Genomic DNA, 15,539 nt, shown 5'->3' with positions numbered 1-15,539 from the left:
TGCCGAGTCAAAGAGAAAAGAATTCAAAAGTCTATCAAGTGTTTTTTTTAAACATTGCTAAAAGTGAGTCATTTCAATGCATCAGCCTGTAGTTAAATATGACATATGTCTTGCAGTAGAGGGCCTGTCTGTTGCTGATTATAATCAGCTCCCAACTTGAGACTTATGTTGAGTGCTCTGAGTCAGACCTGATTTAGAAACCTGACTTGATTTGAGATAAAAAAAAACACTGAAGGTCCTTATTTTAATGACTTAAACTCTTTAATCTATAGCTCTGTCTTAATCACACTAAATCCCATGAAACTGCTGCTTACACGTAGTTTAACTGCTGTTACTTTCTTACTCACTGGGTTTGGATTTTTAGTCTTTTCATGGCATTTTTTTAACAATAACAAAATAACATCAGTGTGAAGTCGATTTGAACCAAATATGCCATTGGTTTGGAGGGCACACAGTGAGAGAGCTTTACTTACCTGTAAGTAAGGTTTCAATGTCTTAGGGTGATCAGCCTGAGATTAGTGCCCATGTTAGCCTGACAGAGCTGCTAGCATGGTGTTAGACTGTCAACTATTAAAAGCTACACTTAAATCCTTATACAGAGCCGAGTGAGAACAAACTAACCTACAGCAGAATGATACAAGAACACACAGTTTCATAGTAAACAGTCCAACGTCTTGCCTCTGAATTCTGTCAGGTATAAAAAGACATTAACAAAACCTCACACATGGCAAATATGGTCTTTCTTTCAAGGCATTTATTTTCTGTTTATATGCCAGTATACCAGCCCTGGGCACAAACTGAAGAGGCAGATACGGACAACATGAATATTCATAGAGAAGCTCTGCTGCCTTCAAGTAAAACCTGGACACATGCAGGCATAAGATGTTACTCAAATGAGAGAAAAAAAACTACTGAGATAGATTTGTTCCACTCAACAGGTAAGACTGCTATGAGCAGCCCTGGCTGTCTATATGCTGCTGAGTTGCTGTACATGTCACAGAGCCATCAGAATGAATTGAAATTGCTTCCCAGTTCCTCTGAGTCTCATCAGAGTAATAAACCCCAACTCAGAGTATATCAAAGAGGGTAAACATTAGACAGTGTTTGGGTCTATTTATAAAAGCAGGGGAAACATGACTGTTAGCATGCAGCCTCAGATGAGATGAATACATGGGGAGGTGGTGTGAATATTATGAAACAGAAGGGGAGACAGGGAGAGAGGCAGTGACGAACATACAAATGAATGGAATTACAGTGTCCACAGAAAACTGACTCTGATCCAAATGAAAAAACAAAACAAAACAAAAAAACCTGTTGTAGGTGTGAAAGGAGGAGTGAAACCTGAACTGAACCTCACTCATGTTTACTAGTGCAGATAATCCCTAATATGATCTGAAGAGTAAAAACAACTTCAGGTAACAGGTGACCTCACAGGACTGATGGGGATTAATACACTACATATTACTCTCCTTACCTTGAAATTCTCCCTCTGCTTTTGGAATCATCATGGCCAGCACAAGTGGGAGTTTCATTTAAAAAAGCAAACCAATGCAATGCAGATTTCCAGCAATTATACAAGAATACTTAGACTTTGAAATAAAGATGAAAAATGAAAAATGAAAGTGTAATGTAATTATAGCAGGTCTTACACACCAGGGATAGGTTAGAAAAAAAAGGGGATGAAAATGGATGCAGCAGAACCGGAGATATTCAGTGTCATACAGTGACCTATAAGAACCAGGATGGAGACACAAAACTGTCAAAAACTTGAGAATGAAACAATGAACTCTTCTCACTCTCAACCGTTGCCATCTTGGCTACAGAAGGGGAGGGACCACCGACGTATTTTCAAACCTGTGAAAATGGCGGCCGGGGAAGGAGGATATGTTGTTGGCGCAGATGTGGCATTAAACAGGAGGAACACATGAGAGACTCAGATGTTTGTTTTTTTTTTAAGTTAAGTGAGCGAAGCAGCCGATATACTGAGTACACTGAGCACACAGTGTTCTACATGGAAGTGTACTAACTGAAGTATCAAATTTGAAACACAGCGACTGTCCTTTTTCTCTACCTTCTTGTCAAAACTTGCCACCTGCATTACCCACAATGCAACATTGCCACCAACAGTGTGGACAGCGATTCAGGTGTGTTAGTGGCTAATGTAGCTCTAACACACATTTTCAAACTTGTCTTCAACCCTGGCCCGTACATGTGACTCCACACAGCTCCCTCTGGACCTCTTTATTACTTCTCCACATTTGCAGTAGTTCTCCTCAACAGCTGGAGACACACTTTGATGTGTAAAAACAGTGGTGTTCCCCCTAATGTGGGACTGCAGGAGGTGCTGTTGGAAAGATGCTTTTACAAGTTTACAAGAGAAGGGACAAACACCAGAAAATATCTGAATGTTGCATATTTCTGTTTCATTCCAGGTGCAACAGGGTCACATATTCTCATGGCCAGAGTCATGCTGTGGTCACTTATACTCTAACATCTGGGTTCAAGTCTTTCTCTTTCCAGGTACAACAGGGTCACATTTTCTGATGGCCAGTGTCAGAAACTGTGACCCAGAGGGAGGCTCCACTACTCACATGTAGGAAGCGTGATAACATCCCTGCAGTCACACATTACAACGGTCACAGAATTACAGAGTTGTAATGTTGTGAAGGAGACATCAGATCACCAGGCCTCCCTGCCTTTTGTTTCCAGTAAACAAAAGTAGAATTTCATGCTTTATTCTTAAAATGCACAGCGCTGTGATATCACATCAAGCACAGTGTGATGTGACCATTATCATCATGAGATACAAATACCACAGCAACTACATCCATATGAACCACGACAGCTGGAGGCCTGTCGCTCTGCACTGGTTGTTTCACTGTTAAAACAGAGGCCTATAACTAACAAGAAGTTAAAGCACATAAAGAAGAAAAACTCATTGCACATACACTCTCTGCAGATGCTTCAGTGATTAAGTAACCTTTAGTTCCATATTGTTGACATATCATATTACAATCTGAATTAAATAATGGGAATAATTGGCAGATAACAGTTAGATGGAAGGGACATTGGTGGTGTATGTGGCTGCTGAGCTGATCACAAACAACAAAGCTTCCCATTCTTAAAAATGTATGACTGTGGAGAGTAAAATTCACATTAATTAAAAGACACCATGGAGGTGTTGTTGTGAGTAGAATGCCTCCCCTGCAGGAATCAAAGTTCCTCCTCTGTGGAGATCACACCCTCTGCTGATGAGCAGGATGCCAAGTGTGTGTCAGCCACTGCCTCAGCTCTGCTTCCACTGCAGCTGGTCAGAGCTTGTTTGGGGTGGAGGCAGGAGGGTCTGACTCGGGGGTGAGGAGGGTGGGGCCGGCCTAGTTTGTGCTCACAGCTCGTAGTCAAACTTGTACTCGTGAGCCAGGTAGATCCTGCGGAAGATGAGTGCAGCCAGGGCCAGTGTGAGCACCACGATGAGGACGGCCGATCCTGCGTGGCTTTCCTCCTGAGGCTGCCGGGGGGCCGGGGGGAAGGCTGGCCTGCTGCCTGGATCTCTGCCGTCTCTCTGAGCCTGGTGGCTGCGCTGCTGGCTGCGACGCTGCCGGGGACTGAGAGGGCGACCGGTGCTGGGGGTCGTGTGGGGTGGGGATCTCTCCGCTTCTGTGGCTGGAGACTGCTCTGCCTGTGGAGGCGGATGACATTGAGAGTATCAGTGAGACAAAGCCAGGCTTCAGAGGTGAAACAATCAGTCCACTGATCAGCTACCATTTCTGTGCTGTGGATCTGTGCTGCTTTCAGACAGTGCTACAGCTAAGTCCCAGCAACGCTGCACATGGTAGGGGCTTCACATGGCTCAGTTTCCCATAATCCTCTGCTAATCAACTTCCTGTCTGTACCTTCACTGACACTGTAGCCCAGTGACCCATGACATCGTCTTATCAATAAATCCTGCGGTCTCTGCTGTGCCACAGCGGTAAACACAATAAAGGACAAAGAACAAAACACTTTTAGTTTTCAAGACTGGCACCTCTTTAATAAGATAATGTGCTAATCAGCTGTTAGTACGGGTTAACGTTCACTGCAAGATGCAAGGCCCGACCTAGCTGAGCTGGGAAAGGACTGCATCCCTCTGCCAGCTGCCAGATCTGCTGGACACTGTCTGGTGGAAAAGATGGGAAGACACACAACTGATGGCTCACACGCACGATCACACACAAGGCTGACATCTGGGTAAGGTTAGTTCCAACATCATCTGCCAACAAAGCACTCCACTTATCTTCATTACAATATTATGTCAGTACTTGTGATATAATTATAACTTAATTCAAACACTAATCATCCATTTCTTTTAATTATGAACTAGAATACCCAAATTTGTGGTTAATCATTTATGAGACTGATTTGAATACCCCAGATGCATTATCAGTGCACACTCTGCTGCTCCCTGGAAGATTTTTGGTTTTGGTTCCATTCTGAGTAAAAACTCCAGAGACTGATGTGTGTGAAAATCCTACACAGTCCTCAAACCAGCGTGTCTGACACCAACAATCACGGCAAAGTCACATTTCCCCTCATTCTCCTGTCTGATGTGAACTTTAACTGAAGGTCCTGATCTGGATCTGTGTGATTGGATACCTGCATGAGTAAGCAGGTGTATATGTGTTCCTAACAAAGTGCTTGGTGAGTGTATATTACATAGTAAATATTTACAAGCTTTACAAAACGATTTCAGAGGTTTGGGTTACAATCTGTTGTTGTCTACTCATTTTAAATGTCAATCTCGCCCACAGCCTGGAAATGACTGCTGGCTAAAAGGTAGTGTTAATCAGTTTCAATCTAAACATTATTACATAGTCATTCAGTTGTCTGACAACATAAATGGAAAATGTAATGTAAATGAGAACAATGAAATGAGTTTGGTTGTATTAAAATGCAACAGAGGATATCACCATGGGTTCTAAGAACCTGTGATGAGCATGTTCACCATTATCTGACATTTTATGGTCCAAGTGATGAGTAATTGAGAAATTAATTAGTAGATTAGGCAGTTATGGCAATTATCATTAACTGCAGAATATTTAGCATTAATGTCCCCCCCCCCCCCACCACACACACACACGAGTCCTTAGTACCACAGTTAGTTAAAGATAAGATAAGATGCTCATGTTCATTTATAGTGACCAGTGCAGACAGAATGAGTCCTCCGCTGTGGACAGGAGGCTGTTAGGAGGATGACTAACCAATGAGCTGTGCTGACGGCTTCGGATTTTACATAGAAAACATAAATTTCATTAGAAAATGGCTGGAGGGAGCCCGGAGAAACAGTGGTAATAAACAGTGCACAGTCATCTTACATCCCTTGGTACTCTGTAGAGCAGCATGCCATGTGGAATACTATGGGCTGGCCTGTCTTATTGTGGACAAGTTTGAAGTCTTTCCCCTCCAACTTCAGCAATAGATGGTGAGTCTTGTGTGTGTTTGATGTGGTTCCCCTCAGTTTATCCAAACTCAAAAACACTACTCTAAGTTGACTCTAGGTTCTGCTCCTTCAGACTGTAGCTGTGATTTTATGGATAGCAGCAGGCACCAAAATCAATCCTCTTGGACAATCAATAATAGACTGCATACACAGAGCACCACATAATCCTTTTGATTGTGCACTGCAGAGCTTCAGGACACCCGCTGCTCTCTGAAAAACCAGCCATAGAATGCTGAAGACAGTGGCAAATTACTGCATTGTTGTCCATATCTGGTGCTTCCAGGTCACTGCTCGTACAGTAGGTTTCTTCTATTTAGTCTCTTAATGTGTTATGTTTAGTGTATGTTGCACATGTCATATTTAGAAATCCACAGGGATATTGTGTTTGACGTTTGGCTGCTTATGTAGCAGTTTTTAACACCCCACGACAGTGCCTACACCAGCCTTCTCAGCATTGACAAGCTATGAACGTTTTGAAGCCACTGACTGGAATAACCTCAATGAGCAAGGGAATGTGGTCTACAGTAATCATACATCTGCTTCTGTTTGGACAATATCATTCTCACCAAAAAGGTTACAATCTTCCTCAGCAATAAACCTTGAGTGACTTGAGTTTTAACTGTGAAGAACATGCAGCTCTACATCTAGTGTAAAAAGGGCTCTGCATACCAAGATTGAAAACACAATCACAGAGGTGGAGTAGGGTGGAGGGAGCATCATGCCCTTTGCTGCCTCGGGGTCTGGACCGCTCACCATCAGTGACAGGAACATGAATTCCTGAGTTTCTCAGTCTATCTTCCAGGATGATGTCAGGGTTGTCTGTCCACCAGCTGAAGATCAGCAGGACAATAAGCCTGAGCATTAAAGTAAATCTGCTACACACTTCAGACAAAGAAAGTCCACCTTCAGGAGTCAGAGTCCAGACCTGAACCCAATAAAGCCGCTGTGGACTGAGCTCAGAGAGTCGTTCACACCAGACCTGAGAATATGTCTGAGCTGAAGCAGCTCTGTAGGAAGAATGGTCCAGACTTCCTCCTGAATGTGGCCCAAATCTGAGCCACAGGGACTGGAAGAGCTGGACTGAGGTTACTGCTAATGAATCAATAAATGTGTCCAGTAAAGACATGAAAGATTAGGATAGTTGTGTGACATGTGATATGGGCCGAGACACATTGTGTGTGTCTGTAGTTGTGACTTAGATGAAGATCAGATCAGACTTTATCACCAATTAATGCAGAAAACCAGAGAAACAAGACTTTGAGCTGATGTTAAGAGAGTAATATTTTCTGTACTACTGACACCGTATTAGCTATAAGACATCACTGCCAATGCTGTAAATAAATGAACAGGACTGCTTTACGGCACTATTGGATTTATCTATTGGGGAGGCATTTCATTTGCTGGACAGGTCAGACAAAATCCAAACATTTTATCCATAGTCTTCGTAAACACGGATAAATAAAAATACCATCATAACTGAAATGATGTGATGATGATAATACAAACATGCTTATTATTAGTGATTATTGTGAATGCTCTGATTATTATAAAGTTTTGTTTGTGATGACAGTTTAGTTTAGTTTTAGATGTTGGTGTTGTGCTCCAGGCACGGTGGTTTTCTCTCCTCTGACCCATCAGAACTGCACCCTCTGTGTTCTGGGACCTCCTGATTTATGAATGAAGCACTGCAGTACAGCGCACTACAATATATTACAATAGCAGTATGCCAGTGAGGCTTGAGACATGATTGAGATGATTAATCTAGCAGTTTGAGTGTGAGAGAACAATCTCAGCTGTTCTCAGCTGCACCTTCACAGCAACAAAAGCAGAACCACAACGTAAATATATTATTATATTAGATGATAGAATAGAATATGCAAGTTGATTGCAATTGCATAATGAAATGAACTGAAATGAATGGCTGGCTGGAGGGGAGTGAAATCATCTGAAAAGGGTATGGTTTGTCAAATGGGTCCAAGTAATGTTACGTTGTCTGTAAGTGAGAGTAAAGTAAAAGCATATAAAAGCACAGGGATGGTATGTTCTGTAGGTGGAGGGGGCAGCTGTACGCAGCTTCTGTGCTGTCCTGTGTAACACCTACCTGTTCAGCCTGGGGTCCATCAGCAGCTTCCTGGCTGGCAGATGTGGAGGTGTCTTCCTGGGTGAGTGTGGAGGGTTGGTTTTCTGCACCTCCACTCTCACTTGCCTGTCTGGATAAACTGGACTCTGCCTGCAGTGACACACAGGGAAGAAAAGAACCATGACTTCACATGATGAAGAGCAGCACAGTTAAACCTCATGGAGCTGCTTCTGGACAGAAGGTGAAAGCAAACTAAACAGGTTGTGGGAACAAACTTTCAAAATGTTTCATTTCCATTGTAGAATGTCACGAGTGTTCGGCTGCTGATGGAGTGGAACATTTAGATTAAATTTAGGATTTAAGATTTTATAGGATTTTAAATAATCATTATTATTTATTTGTTCCATAACTGGAAAAATAAAAGCGTCCCAAAACAGGAGTGTATACATATATATATAAAGATGATTGGCAAATTAGAGGAAAAACATAATGTATTTTATTAGGTGTTGCCACCAGAGCAGCTTCACTGCTCCTTTGCATTGATTCTCCAAGTCTGTGAACTCTACTGGAGGGATGCAAAAACATATTCTCTCATTTGGTGTTTTGATGATGGTGGGGGCTCCCCATGACAGATTCTAAATTGATTTTGTAGTGGATTACTTTGTTAACTGCTGTTTCCAAAGTAACTATTTTAAGAGAAATTGAGAGCAGAGGGGTGAGTGTGACATGAGAAAGAAAAAGAAAACAGAAGAAAACATTCTGTGAAGCCTCTTTTGTTCTTAGAGTTAATTATTTGACCAACCTGTGGATCAAATGTGCTTCATGTAATTGCCAGTGTTTATACCTTAAAGTTGATTTGCTGAGCCAGTTCTTTGGTTTTGTAGTCCTCAGCACTGGGGTGGCTGTTGGGGGTCAGAGCCAGGAGGGCAGAGCGCATGGAGCAGCCACACGCCTCACAGCAGAAGTCCTGGGACCTGCAGGAGAACAGGCACTACATGGTGAGGTCATCCTGCTGCAAAGGCACCTCTCACTGCACACTTTAAACATCCAAATATTTCACTGATATATTTCATGCCACCTGTATGTGGTTATTCTGTATGGTGGGTCAACAATTCAACATGAACTGCAGTTAATACACATTGCATATTCCACTACACTGTACTAGCTGCATCACCTTATCTTAAATACACAATATCACGGCTACGAGCAAATTCTGGTATTTTTCAATCCAGGTCTTATTCTCCTTATAGGAAATGCTAAGTTTTCTCTCACTGCCTCTGTTGTAGATTTCGGAAATGTGCCTCCAGCAAAACAGCATAGATGTGAGCAAGCACGTAAATCATTTCATTTTTGAGTCTGACTGAACATTAACAAAGAATTTAGCCCTTTGCTATTGTAGCATATGAATCTGCTCTCAAGGAAACTTGCTGGGTATCCAGGCTTCATCTGCACATAATGGTTGATTTGCAAGTCTGTCACTTACTGTTGCTTGCCCCAGTATACACTGATCAGCCACAACATTAAAACCAGTCACCAGTTTTAATGTTGTGGCTGATCACAGGTGCATATTGTTTTGCAGAGTCTGTATTACCCAAATCCCTGTAAGTATAAAATCAGCATAATAATTTTTAATTTTTGCCTTTGTTTTCGCTTCCAAATAACCATGGCTATCCTAAAGTTTATTTACAACCTGTCTGATCACCTGATTGCTCATATTTCTTTTTAGCAGTCATCATAGAGGCTGTCTAAGTACCTGTCAGGAGAAGCTTCCTTGATGTCATGATTATATAAATATGTGATTTAAGAGTAGTTACTTATTTAAATTGACTTTCAGTGAAGTTAAAGTAGCTAGACAGCCAGCTAGCTATGTAGGATGATGACATCTTCATTCATAATACAATGAATGATGGTTTCTTCAACTGTGTGAAAAGACGTCAACTGAGCACAGGATCAAATTCAGCTGAATGACTGAACAAATCAGATGTGCGGGCAGTGATCCACAGATGTGGAGCCAGATTAACATCTCATTACTTTAGTGAGTAAAATGTTTTTAATCACATTAAAAATACTTTAAACTCTCCCTTAATCTAAACCCAATTCAATCCTACCCATCAAACAGCCCCATGAACAAGTGATGACTGCCCAAAATGTGGCAATGTAAATATGAACAAAATGCACACATAATTATTGTGAGGCAGTGTAGTGTGCAGCCCGTCAAATGACTGACACAGAGCCACAGTTTAAATATGTTGGCTGGTGGTCTGCATGTGAGTGTGCCGTGGTTAACGTGAACAAAGAAAGAGGAACCAGACAAAGAACTTTTAGTTAGCAGCCTATGCAGATGGTGACTCATTGATTTATCTTCCAAAAAATGTACCATCATCTGATGCTTGGCCCATGGTAACGTGGCACCTTGATTATGAAGTTTTAAAGACTTTTACACTGTGCTGCCCATACTTTTCATGGATATGTATTCAGCCTGTAAGCAGACTGGCAGAGAACCTAGCTTCAAAAGCTGTGTGCACCTTTAGGCCCACATGTCAGTCCTGGAAGTGGGGTTCAGTGCAATATTGCTAAAAGAATAATCAACAGAGCTGCCTAGTGCAGTGATGTGGAAAAAACATAAAAATGCAACACACAAAAGAGGTTTGGGTGGATTTGTCTTATAAAAGCTAATCGTCCCTTGCAGCAGCTAATGGCCTGATGTTAGAGCTGCGAAGAGGAGGGATGAATCATGCTCTGAGGAACACCACATCATAACTGTAGAGCTCCTCAGGCTAAGGGTGGCATGAATAGATTTGGATACATTATGGTATTAAATTATCCAAATCACTGTCTGCCTCTGGAGCAAAATGGAAATCGGATTCCTATTCAAGTGAAGTTAAGATGTCGATGGGGAAGAAGCTGGGCTTATTAGGCATTTCGCAAGATGCTGCAAATGTTCTCTCTTATGCCTCTAGTCATCAAGCCCATGAACAATGACAGCTTACACAGGCAGTCTGTGTCTCCTAAAGCGGACGCCACGCAGGCAGGCTGTGTGGCGGTTTGATGAATGACTGTTAGAAACCTTTTAGAGCACAAGCACTGATCATCAAGGACATGTCTCAGCTCAAGAGAGATGCCAAACCTGGAGATTTGGTTTGAAAAATCAGAGATCCATGACTGAAAGGACAGCAGCAAGTTGGAGATGATGTCAATCACTGGTCCATGAATCAAGAAGTGGGAAGGTTTTAAAGCCTCAGTGCTTATGGAATCGTCTAAGAGTATCAGAAACTTTTCACAGGTGGAAAAAAAATGACGTGGGCAGGGTCTGAACTACTTCGTCAGGTATTGTTTGTTTTAAAGTGCCCATGTACAATTTCTCAAGTCAATATTACAATGATGATAAGCAAAACACTGAATTCTTGGAGAGAAACTTGTGAGGCAGTTGGATGCAGCCAGAAGGAGCTTGTGATCGTTGGCTTTTCGTCCGTCTTTTGAAAAGTGACCATTCGGAACAATATTGCCTTTGGATGTGATCAGACTTAGGAATATCTGTTGGAATGATGGGAATCCCCATACAGAGGTCTTTTCAGCAAAATATATATTATACACACACACACAGAAAAATTTGGTGGTCAAGCAAATTTTTGCCGGCTACCTAGCCAAACTGGTGCAAATGTGTTACTTTGTAAAGCGAGTGGAGAAAGTATTATTTTTGCCATGAGCTGTAACATCCTGTTTCAATTATAAGCTGTTGTGCTGTGTCTGCGGTCTGAAAACCCACTGACCTCAAGAGCCAAAATTAGACTTCCTAGATTGAATTTCATAGTCTCACCTATACTTGTAGCTTTTTAAAAATGTAGTGCCATTTACAGTGTGGATGCCTGCTAACATGTTGCAAAATAATCAGGATACTGCAGAAAACTTTCTCAAAACATATAGTAACCCATACAAACACACATGCAGAAAGCTAAATATGTTGGGCCTAAAGATTTTCAGAATGTAAGATCAAACACTTCAAACAGCCAAAAATTGAACAGCTCCTTCAAAAAAATGTACTCTCTTGAATTTTGTCCAGTTCCCCAGAAATGTCAAAAATGAATGCATGCCTTGATAACATGAGAGTTACAGGATGTGTAAATTGTGGTCATAAAGCTATTCAAATGATGGCTGATTGGCATTAAGGGCCCAAAGTGAGTAATTACACCATCACCACCAGCCTGAGCTGTTGACACAAGGCAAGTTCGGTCCATAGATTCATACTGTTTGAAGTCAAATTCTGACCGCGCCATCTGCTGCCTCAGCAGAAATCTTGATCCATCAGACCAGGCTACAGGTTTACAGTCACTGCAGTTATAAAGAGTGGTTATCTGAGTTACCATAGCCATACCAGAAAGCGTGAATAACTGTTATGTGATCAGCTGTTTCAAAAATACTCAAACCAGCCCATCTGACACCAACAATCATGTCAGTCAGAGTCACTGAGATCACATTTCTCCACATTTCTCATATTTGATGTGAACATTAACTGAAGTCTCTGACCTGGATCTGCAGGATTTTATACACCATACTGCTGCCACATGACTGGCTGACTGAACAATTTCATGAATAAGCAGATGTTCCTAAAAAGCCCTTATTGAGTGTATATTGTAGTGCAATTTTTGATGATTTCTGTGAATGTTCAAAGTTTTGTTCACAGACTTTGTTCACCTGAACTGACAGATCAGTTTGCCTATACAGCAAAATCAGCAGTGTTAATTCAACACCTATCGAGTTAAATTCAACACTTTGAAAGTGTCTATATTGGTCCACACTACATAGAGTTAAAACTACACTTCTGAAAGTGTTAAATGCTTCAGACTATGACAGAGTTGCAGCAACTCTCTTAATAGTTAAGATTTAACACCAGTCAACACAGGTGAGTGTTGAATTTATACAACACCAGTGTGTAGTGTCAAAAGTTAATACTATCTATATGTTCTTTTGACACTGAACAGAGTTACTGCCATATTAACACTGGAGAGGATGTAAACTTAATATTTAACTCTTTGTAGAGTTGATCCGTATTTTAAAAACACCATCCATCCATCCATTATCTATAGCGCTTATCCGTTAAGGGTTGCAGGGGCTGGAGCCAATCCCAGCTGTCACTGGGCGGGAGGTGAAGTACACCCTGTACAGATTGCCAGTCCATCATAGGGCCAAACTATAGAGACAAACAACCATTCACTAATTCACACCTATGGGCAATTTAGAGTCAGCAGTTAACCTTCATGTGTTTAGACTGTGGGAAGAAGCTGAAGTACTCAGAGAGAACAGAGAGAGAACAGGGAGAACATGCAAACTCCACACAGAAAAGCCCAGCTTGTAGTTGAATTAGACTTTAACAAGAGTTGAAATGGCTCTATGTTTTTACTTTCAACTCTTAACACTGAAAATCGAACGCTTTTGATTTTGCCGTGTAAGTAGCTCTGTTTTCATGCAGCAGGGTACACCATGGACAAGTTCAGGTTGCTGACAAAATTTCAACTTTCCAAACAAAACTGAGAGATCCCTCAGAGTATCTATAAGAACAGTTGGGCGGAGCAGCAGGTTGATTTAAAATACAGATAGTGAATTACACATGAAAATGTCAATTCATCCATCTTCTTTCAGAGCTTGCTCTGCTCCTTTGGGACATCTGCCAGAGTTTTGACAGCAGCTGTCAGTCATGTTCACGTCAATCAAACAAACTCAAGAAAAAGATGACCACTTGATGAAACCTACCTGCAATGAAGGAAACCACTTCTGGGAAAAGTTTATTTTGACTTGTACTTAAAATTTTGGGTTGTGTTCCATCTGCTAAAATGGAGGGGGCGGGGTTTGGGCACCTGCAGTTTATGGTTTGAATTATTGAATTAATAAGAGCAGACGCTAATATATTTAAATGTGCTGCACTGTGGGATGGATCTGAGGATCTGGAGCCAACTGGTGATGTTAAAATATCTTTGTGGTCTAAATTCAAGTGGCACTAGCAAATCCAAGAGACTTGCCAATGCATCAGAAAACACAAGAAATATACGGACCAGCTACAGAGTCCAAATCCAGCAGAGTCCAAATCCAGCAGTATGAAAAATGCTGTGACCAGGTTGTAAATGGCAGTGAGTACTGTGACAAGCTACAGCCAATAAGAGTACAAGACTTGGGGTGAAGGGCAACCTAGGGGAGGAGTTGTGCAACATCAACAACAATGACAACAATTCTTTGCTTTCTGCTCCTTGTTTTGTTGCAGAAAATGAGCACAGAAACAACTTTGATTGTTTGTCTCTTGCAGACATCCATTTTAGAGGAAAATGGGTGTCACTTCTCGTATGTTCCTTTGGTGACAAAGTAGTGTTCAGTTCAGAAGATGGTTTGTTTGGATGATTATGAATTCCTTAGCACAGTTGGAGAGGTGTTGTTTGTGTTTTGACAACATTTCACTCATGGGTTATTGATCCAGGAAGTTTGTATCTGTGAATACAACTTAACCAAAGTCTGCATCATCAAATATACATGCATCTGCTTCCTGTCTGGCCAGGCTATTGCTTCAGTCTGCAGTGTTACCTCTGTGACTTGGCTAAAGGGGATTAGAATAGTGCATGAGAGTACTTACAAGTTCAAACTAGTGCTGATGCAGGTAGTCACAGAAGTTTTGATTCAAGTTTTTTCATTTAAACAACAGGTTCAACACTGTTAATAAATAGCTGCTGTCATCTTAGGTAGACACCATTTAAATGAAAGGGTTATCAATTCATTTGAGTAAATCTAGATTTTACATGTGGGTAGTACAGACTGCACCGGTGAAAGGCCTTTTACAATATATTCATCTTTAATGCCTGTCACCAGTTTGCAGCAGTTGAACACACAGTGTGTGAAGTTGTGTAATTGAATCTAAAAGCAATTTTTCTTCAGGGATGAACTCTCTCAATTCGGCCCCCAGGATGAAGGGCTGATAAATGTCCACCTGAATAAAGCACAGTCTCTACCTTACACTGTTTCTTTATAGCTTTATAGTCTTGAGTTTACTTTTAATCTTTTGTTTGATACATAATGTGATCCTTTGGTAAAACCATACAACATGACAACCAGTTAGGTCACTACACCCTTTTGTTGTCATTACTTTTAACAACAAATATCACAATATGTGAAATGACAGCAGGTCTCCTGTATATGAAAGGTGCACTCACGTGTGAGGAGTGACATTTTTCATATTCATTTCATGTCTTTGTCCTGCCACATCTTAAGCTAGTCAACTTCTATGGCAGGTTACCTGTCAGTCATAAACTTAGCAAACTCTAAAATATTGGACAGGAGCTTTTTCCTGCAGTGCACTCTCTGATGGACAGCTCTCACAGTCACCAGGGGCATAGAAACAAGAAATGAGAAAACCAAAGAGAAGTGCAGCCTCAGCCTTGGACTGAAGCGGAAAAAAAGGCTTTCAATCAGGGAGATAAGCAGTCACATATTTATAGCAAAGTGCGTCTTAGTGTCTATCTCATCTCCACGTGCTAATGAAACAGCCAGCTGATCAAGACCCCGACTCATCTGCTAATAGAAGAGTGACTTTAGCTGGATCCTCTCCTTCTCTGGCTTTGTACCATTTTCTCTGAGGGAAATGCGGTGTGAAATGAAGAGCAATGTGCCCACTCATGCTCCCTCCAGAGAGCGGGTATTTTGGCGATAATGAATTTGTCATCTTGTCATACCAGGACTGGCTTGGGCGGGCTCTTTTCCCTTTGTGACTGCACAGTTATTAGTAGGAGCCATGTCCACCGAGACTCAGTTGCTGATTACACGACATGTTTGTATGGAGTTGGCTGTCTTAATGCCATCTAACCAGCATCATGCATGTAATGTCTGTACTGTTCATGTCCTAAACTTCATCAGATCATCAATACACATTGTTCCATATCACTCCACACTTTTGCCTCATTATCATTCTCTGTCCATAACACTGCATACACAACACATGCTCTGCAG

The 15,539-nt window shown here is 41.5% G+C and overlaps 1 protein-coding gene across 1 annotated transcript in view; it reads right to left on the bottom strand.

Annotated features, from left to right (window-relative positions):
* Positions 1–732: 732 nt before the first annotated feature.
* ube2j1 (ubiquitin-conjugating enzyme E2, J1) overlaps positions 733–15,539 on the bottom strand; it is a 33,279-nt gene continuing 18,472 nt past the window's right edge. Inside the window, exons 6-8 of the mRNA XM_018703413.2 lie at positions 8,401–8,530; positions 7,578–7,706; positions 733–3,679 (exon numbers count right to left, since the gene is read on the bottom strand). Of these exons, the coding sequence (XP_018558929.1) occupies positions 3,386–3,679; positions 7,578–7,706; positions 8,401–8,530 (553 nt within the window). The 3' untranslated portion in view covers positions 733–3,385. The remainder of the gene's footprint in view (positions 3,680–7,577; positions 7,707–8,400; positions 8,531–15,539) is intronic.

This window comes from Lates calcarifer, linkage group LG7_1 (genome assembly GCF_001640805.2).
Source record: "Lates calcarifer isolate ASB-BC8 linkage group LG7_1, TLL_Latcal_v3, whole genome shotgun sequence".
NCBI classification, from domain to species: Eukaryota; Metazoa; Chordata; class Actinopteri; family Centropomidae; genus Lates; species Lates calcarifer.
This window is presented reverse-complemented; position numbering and strand designations above follow the sequence as displayed.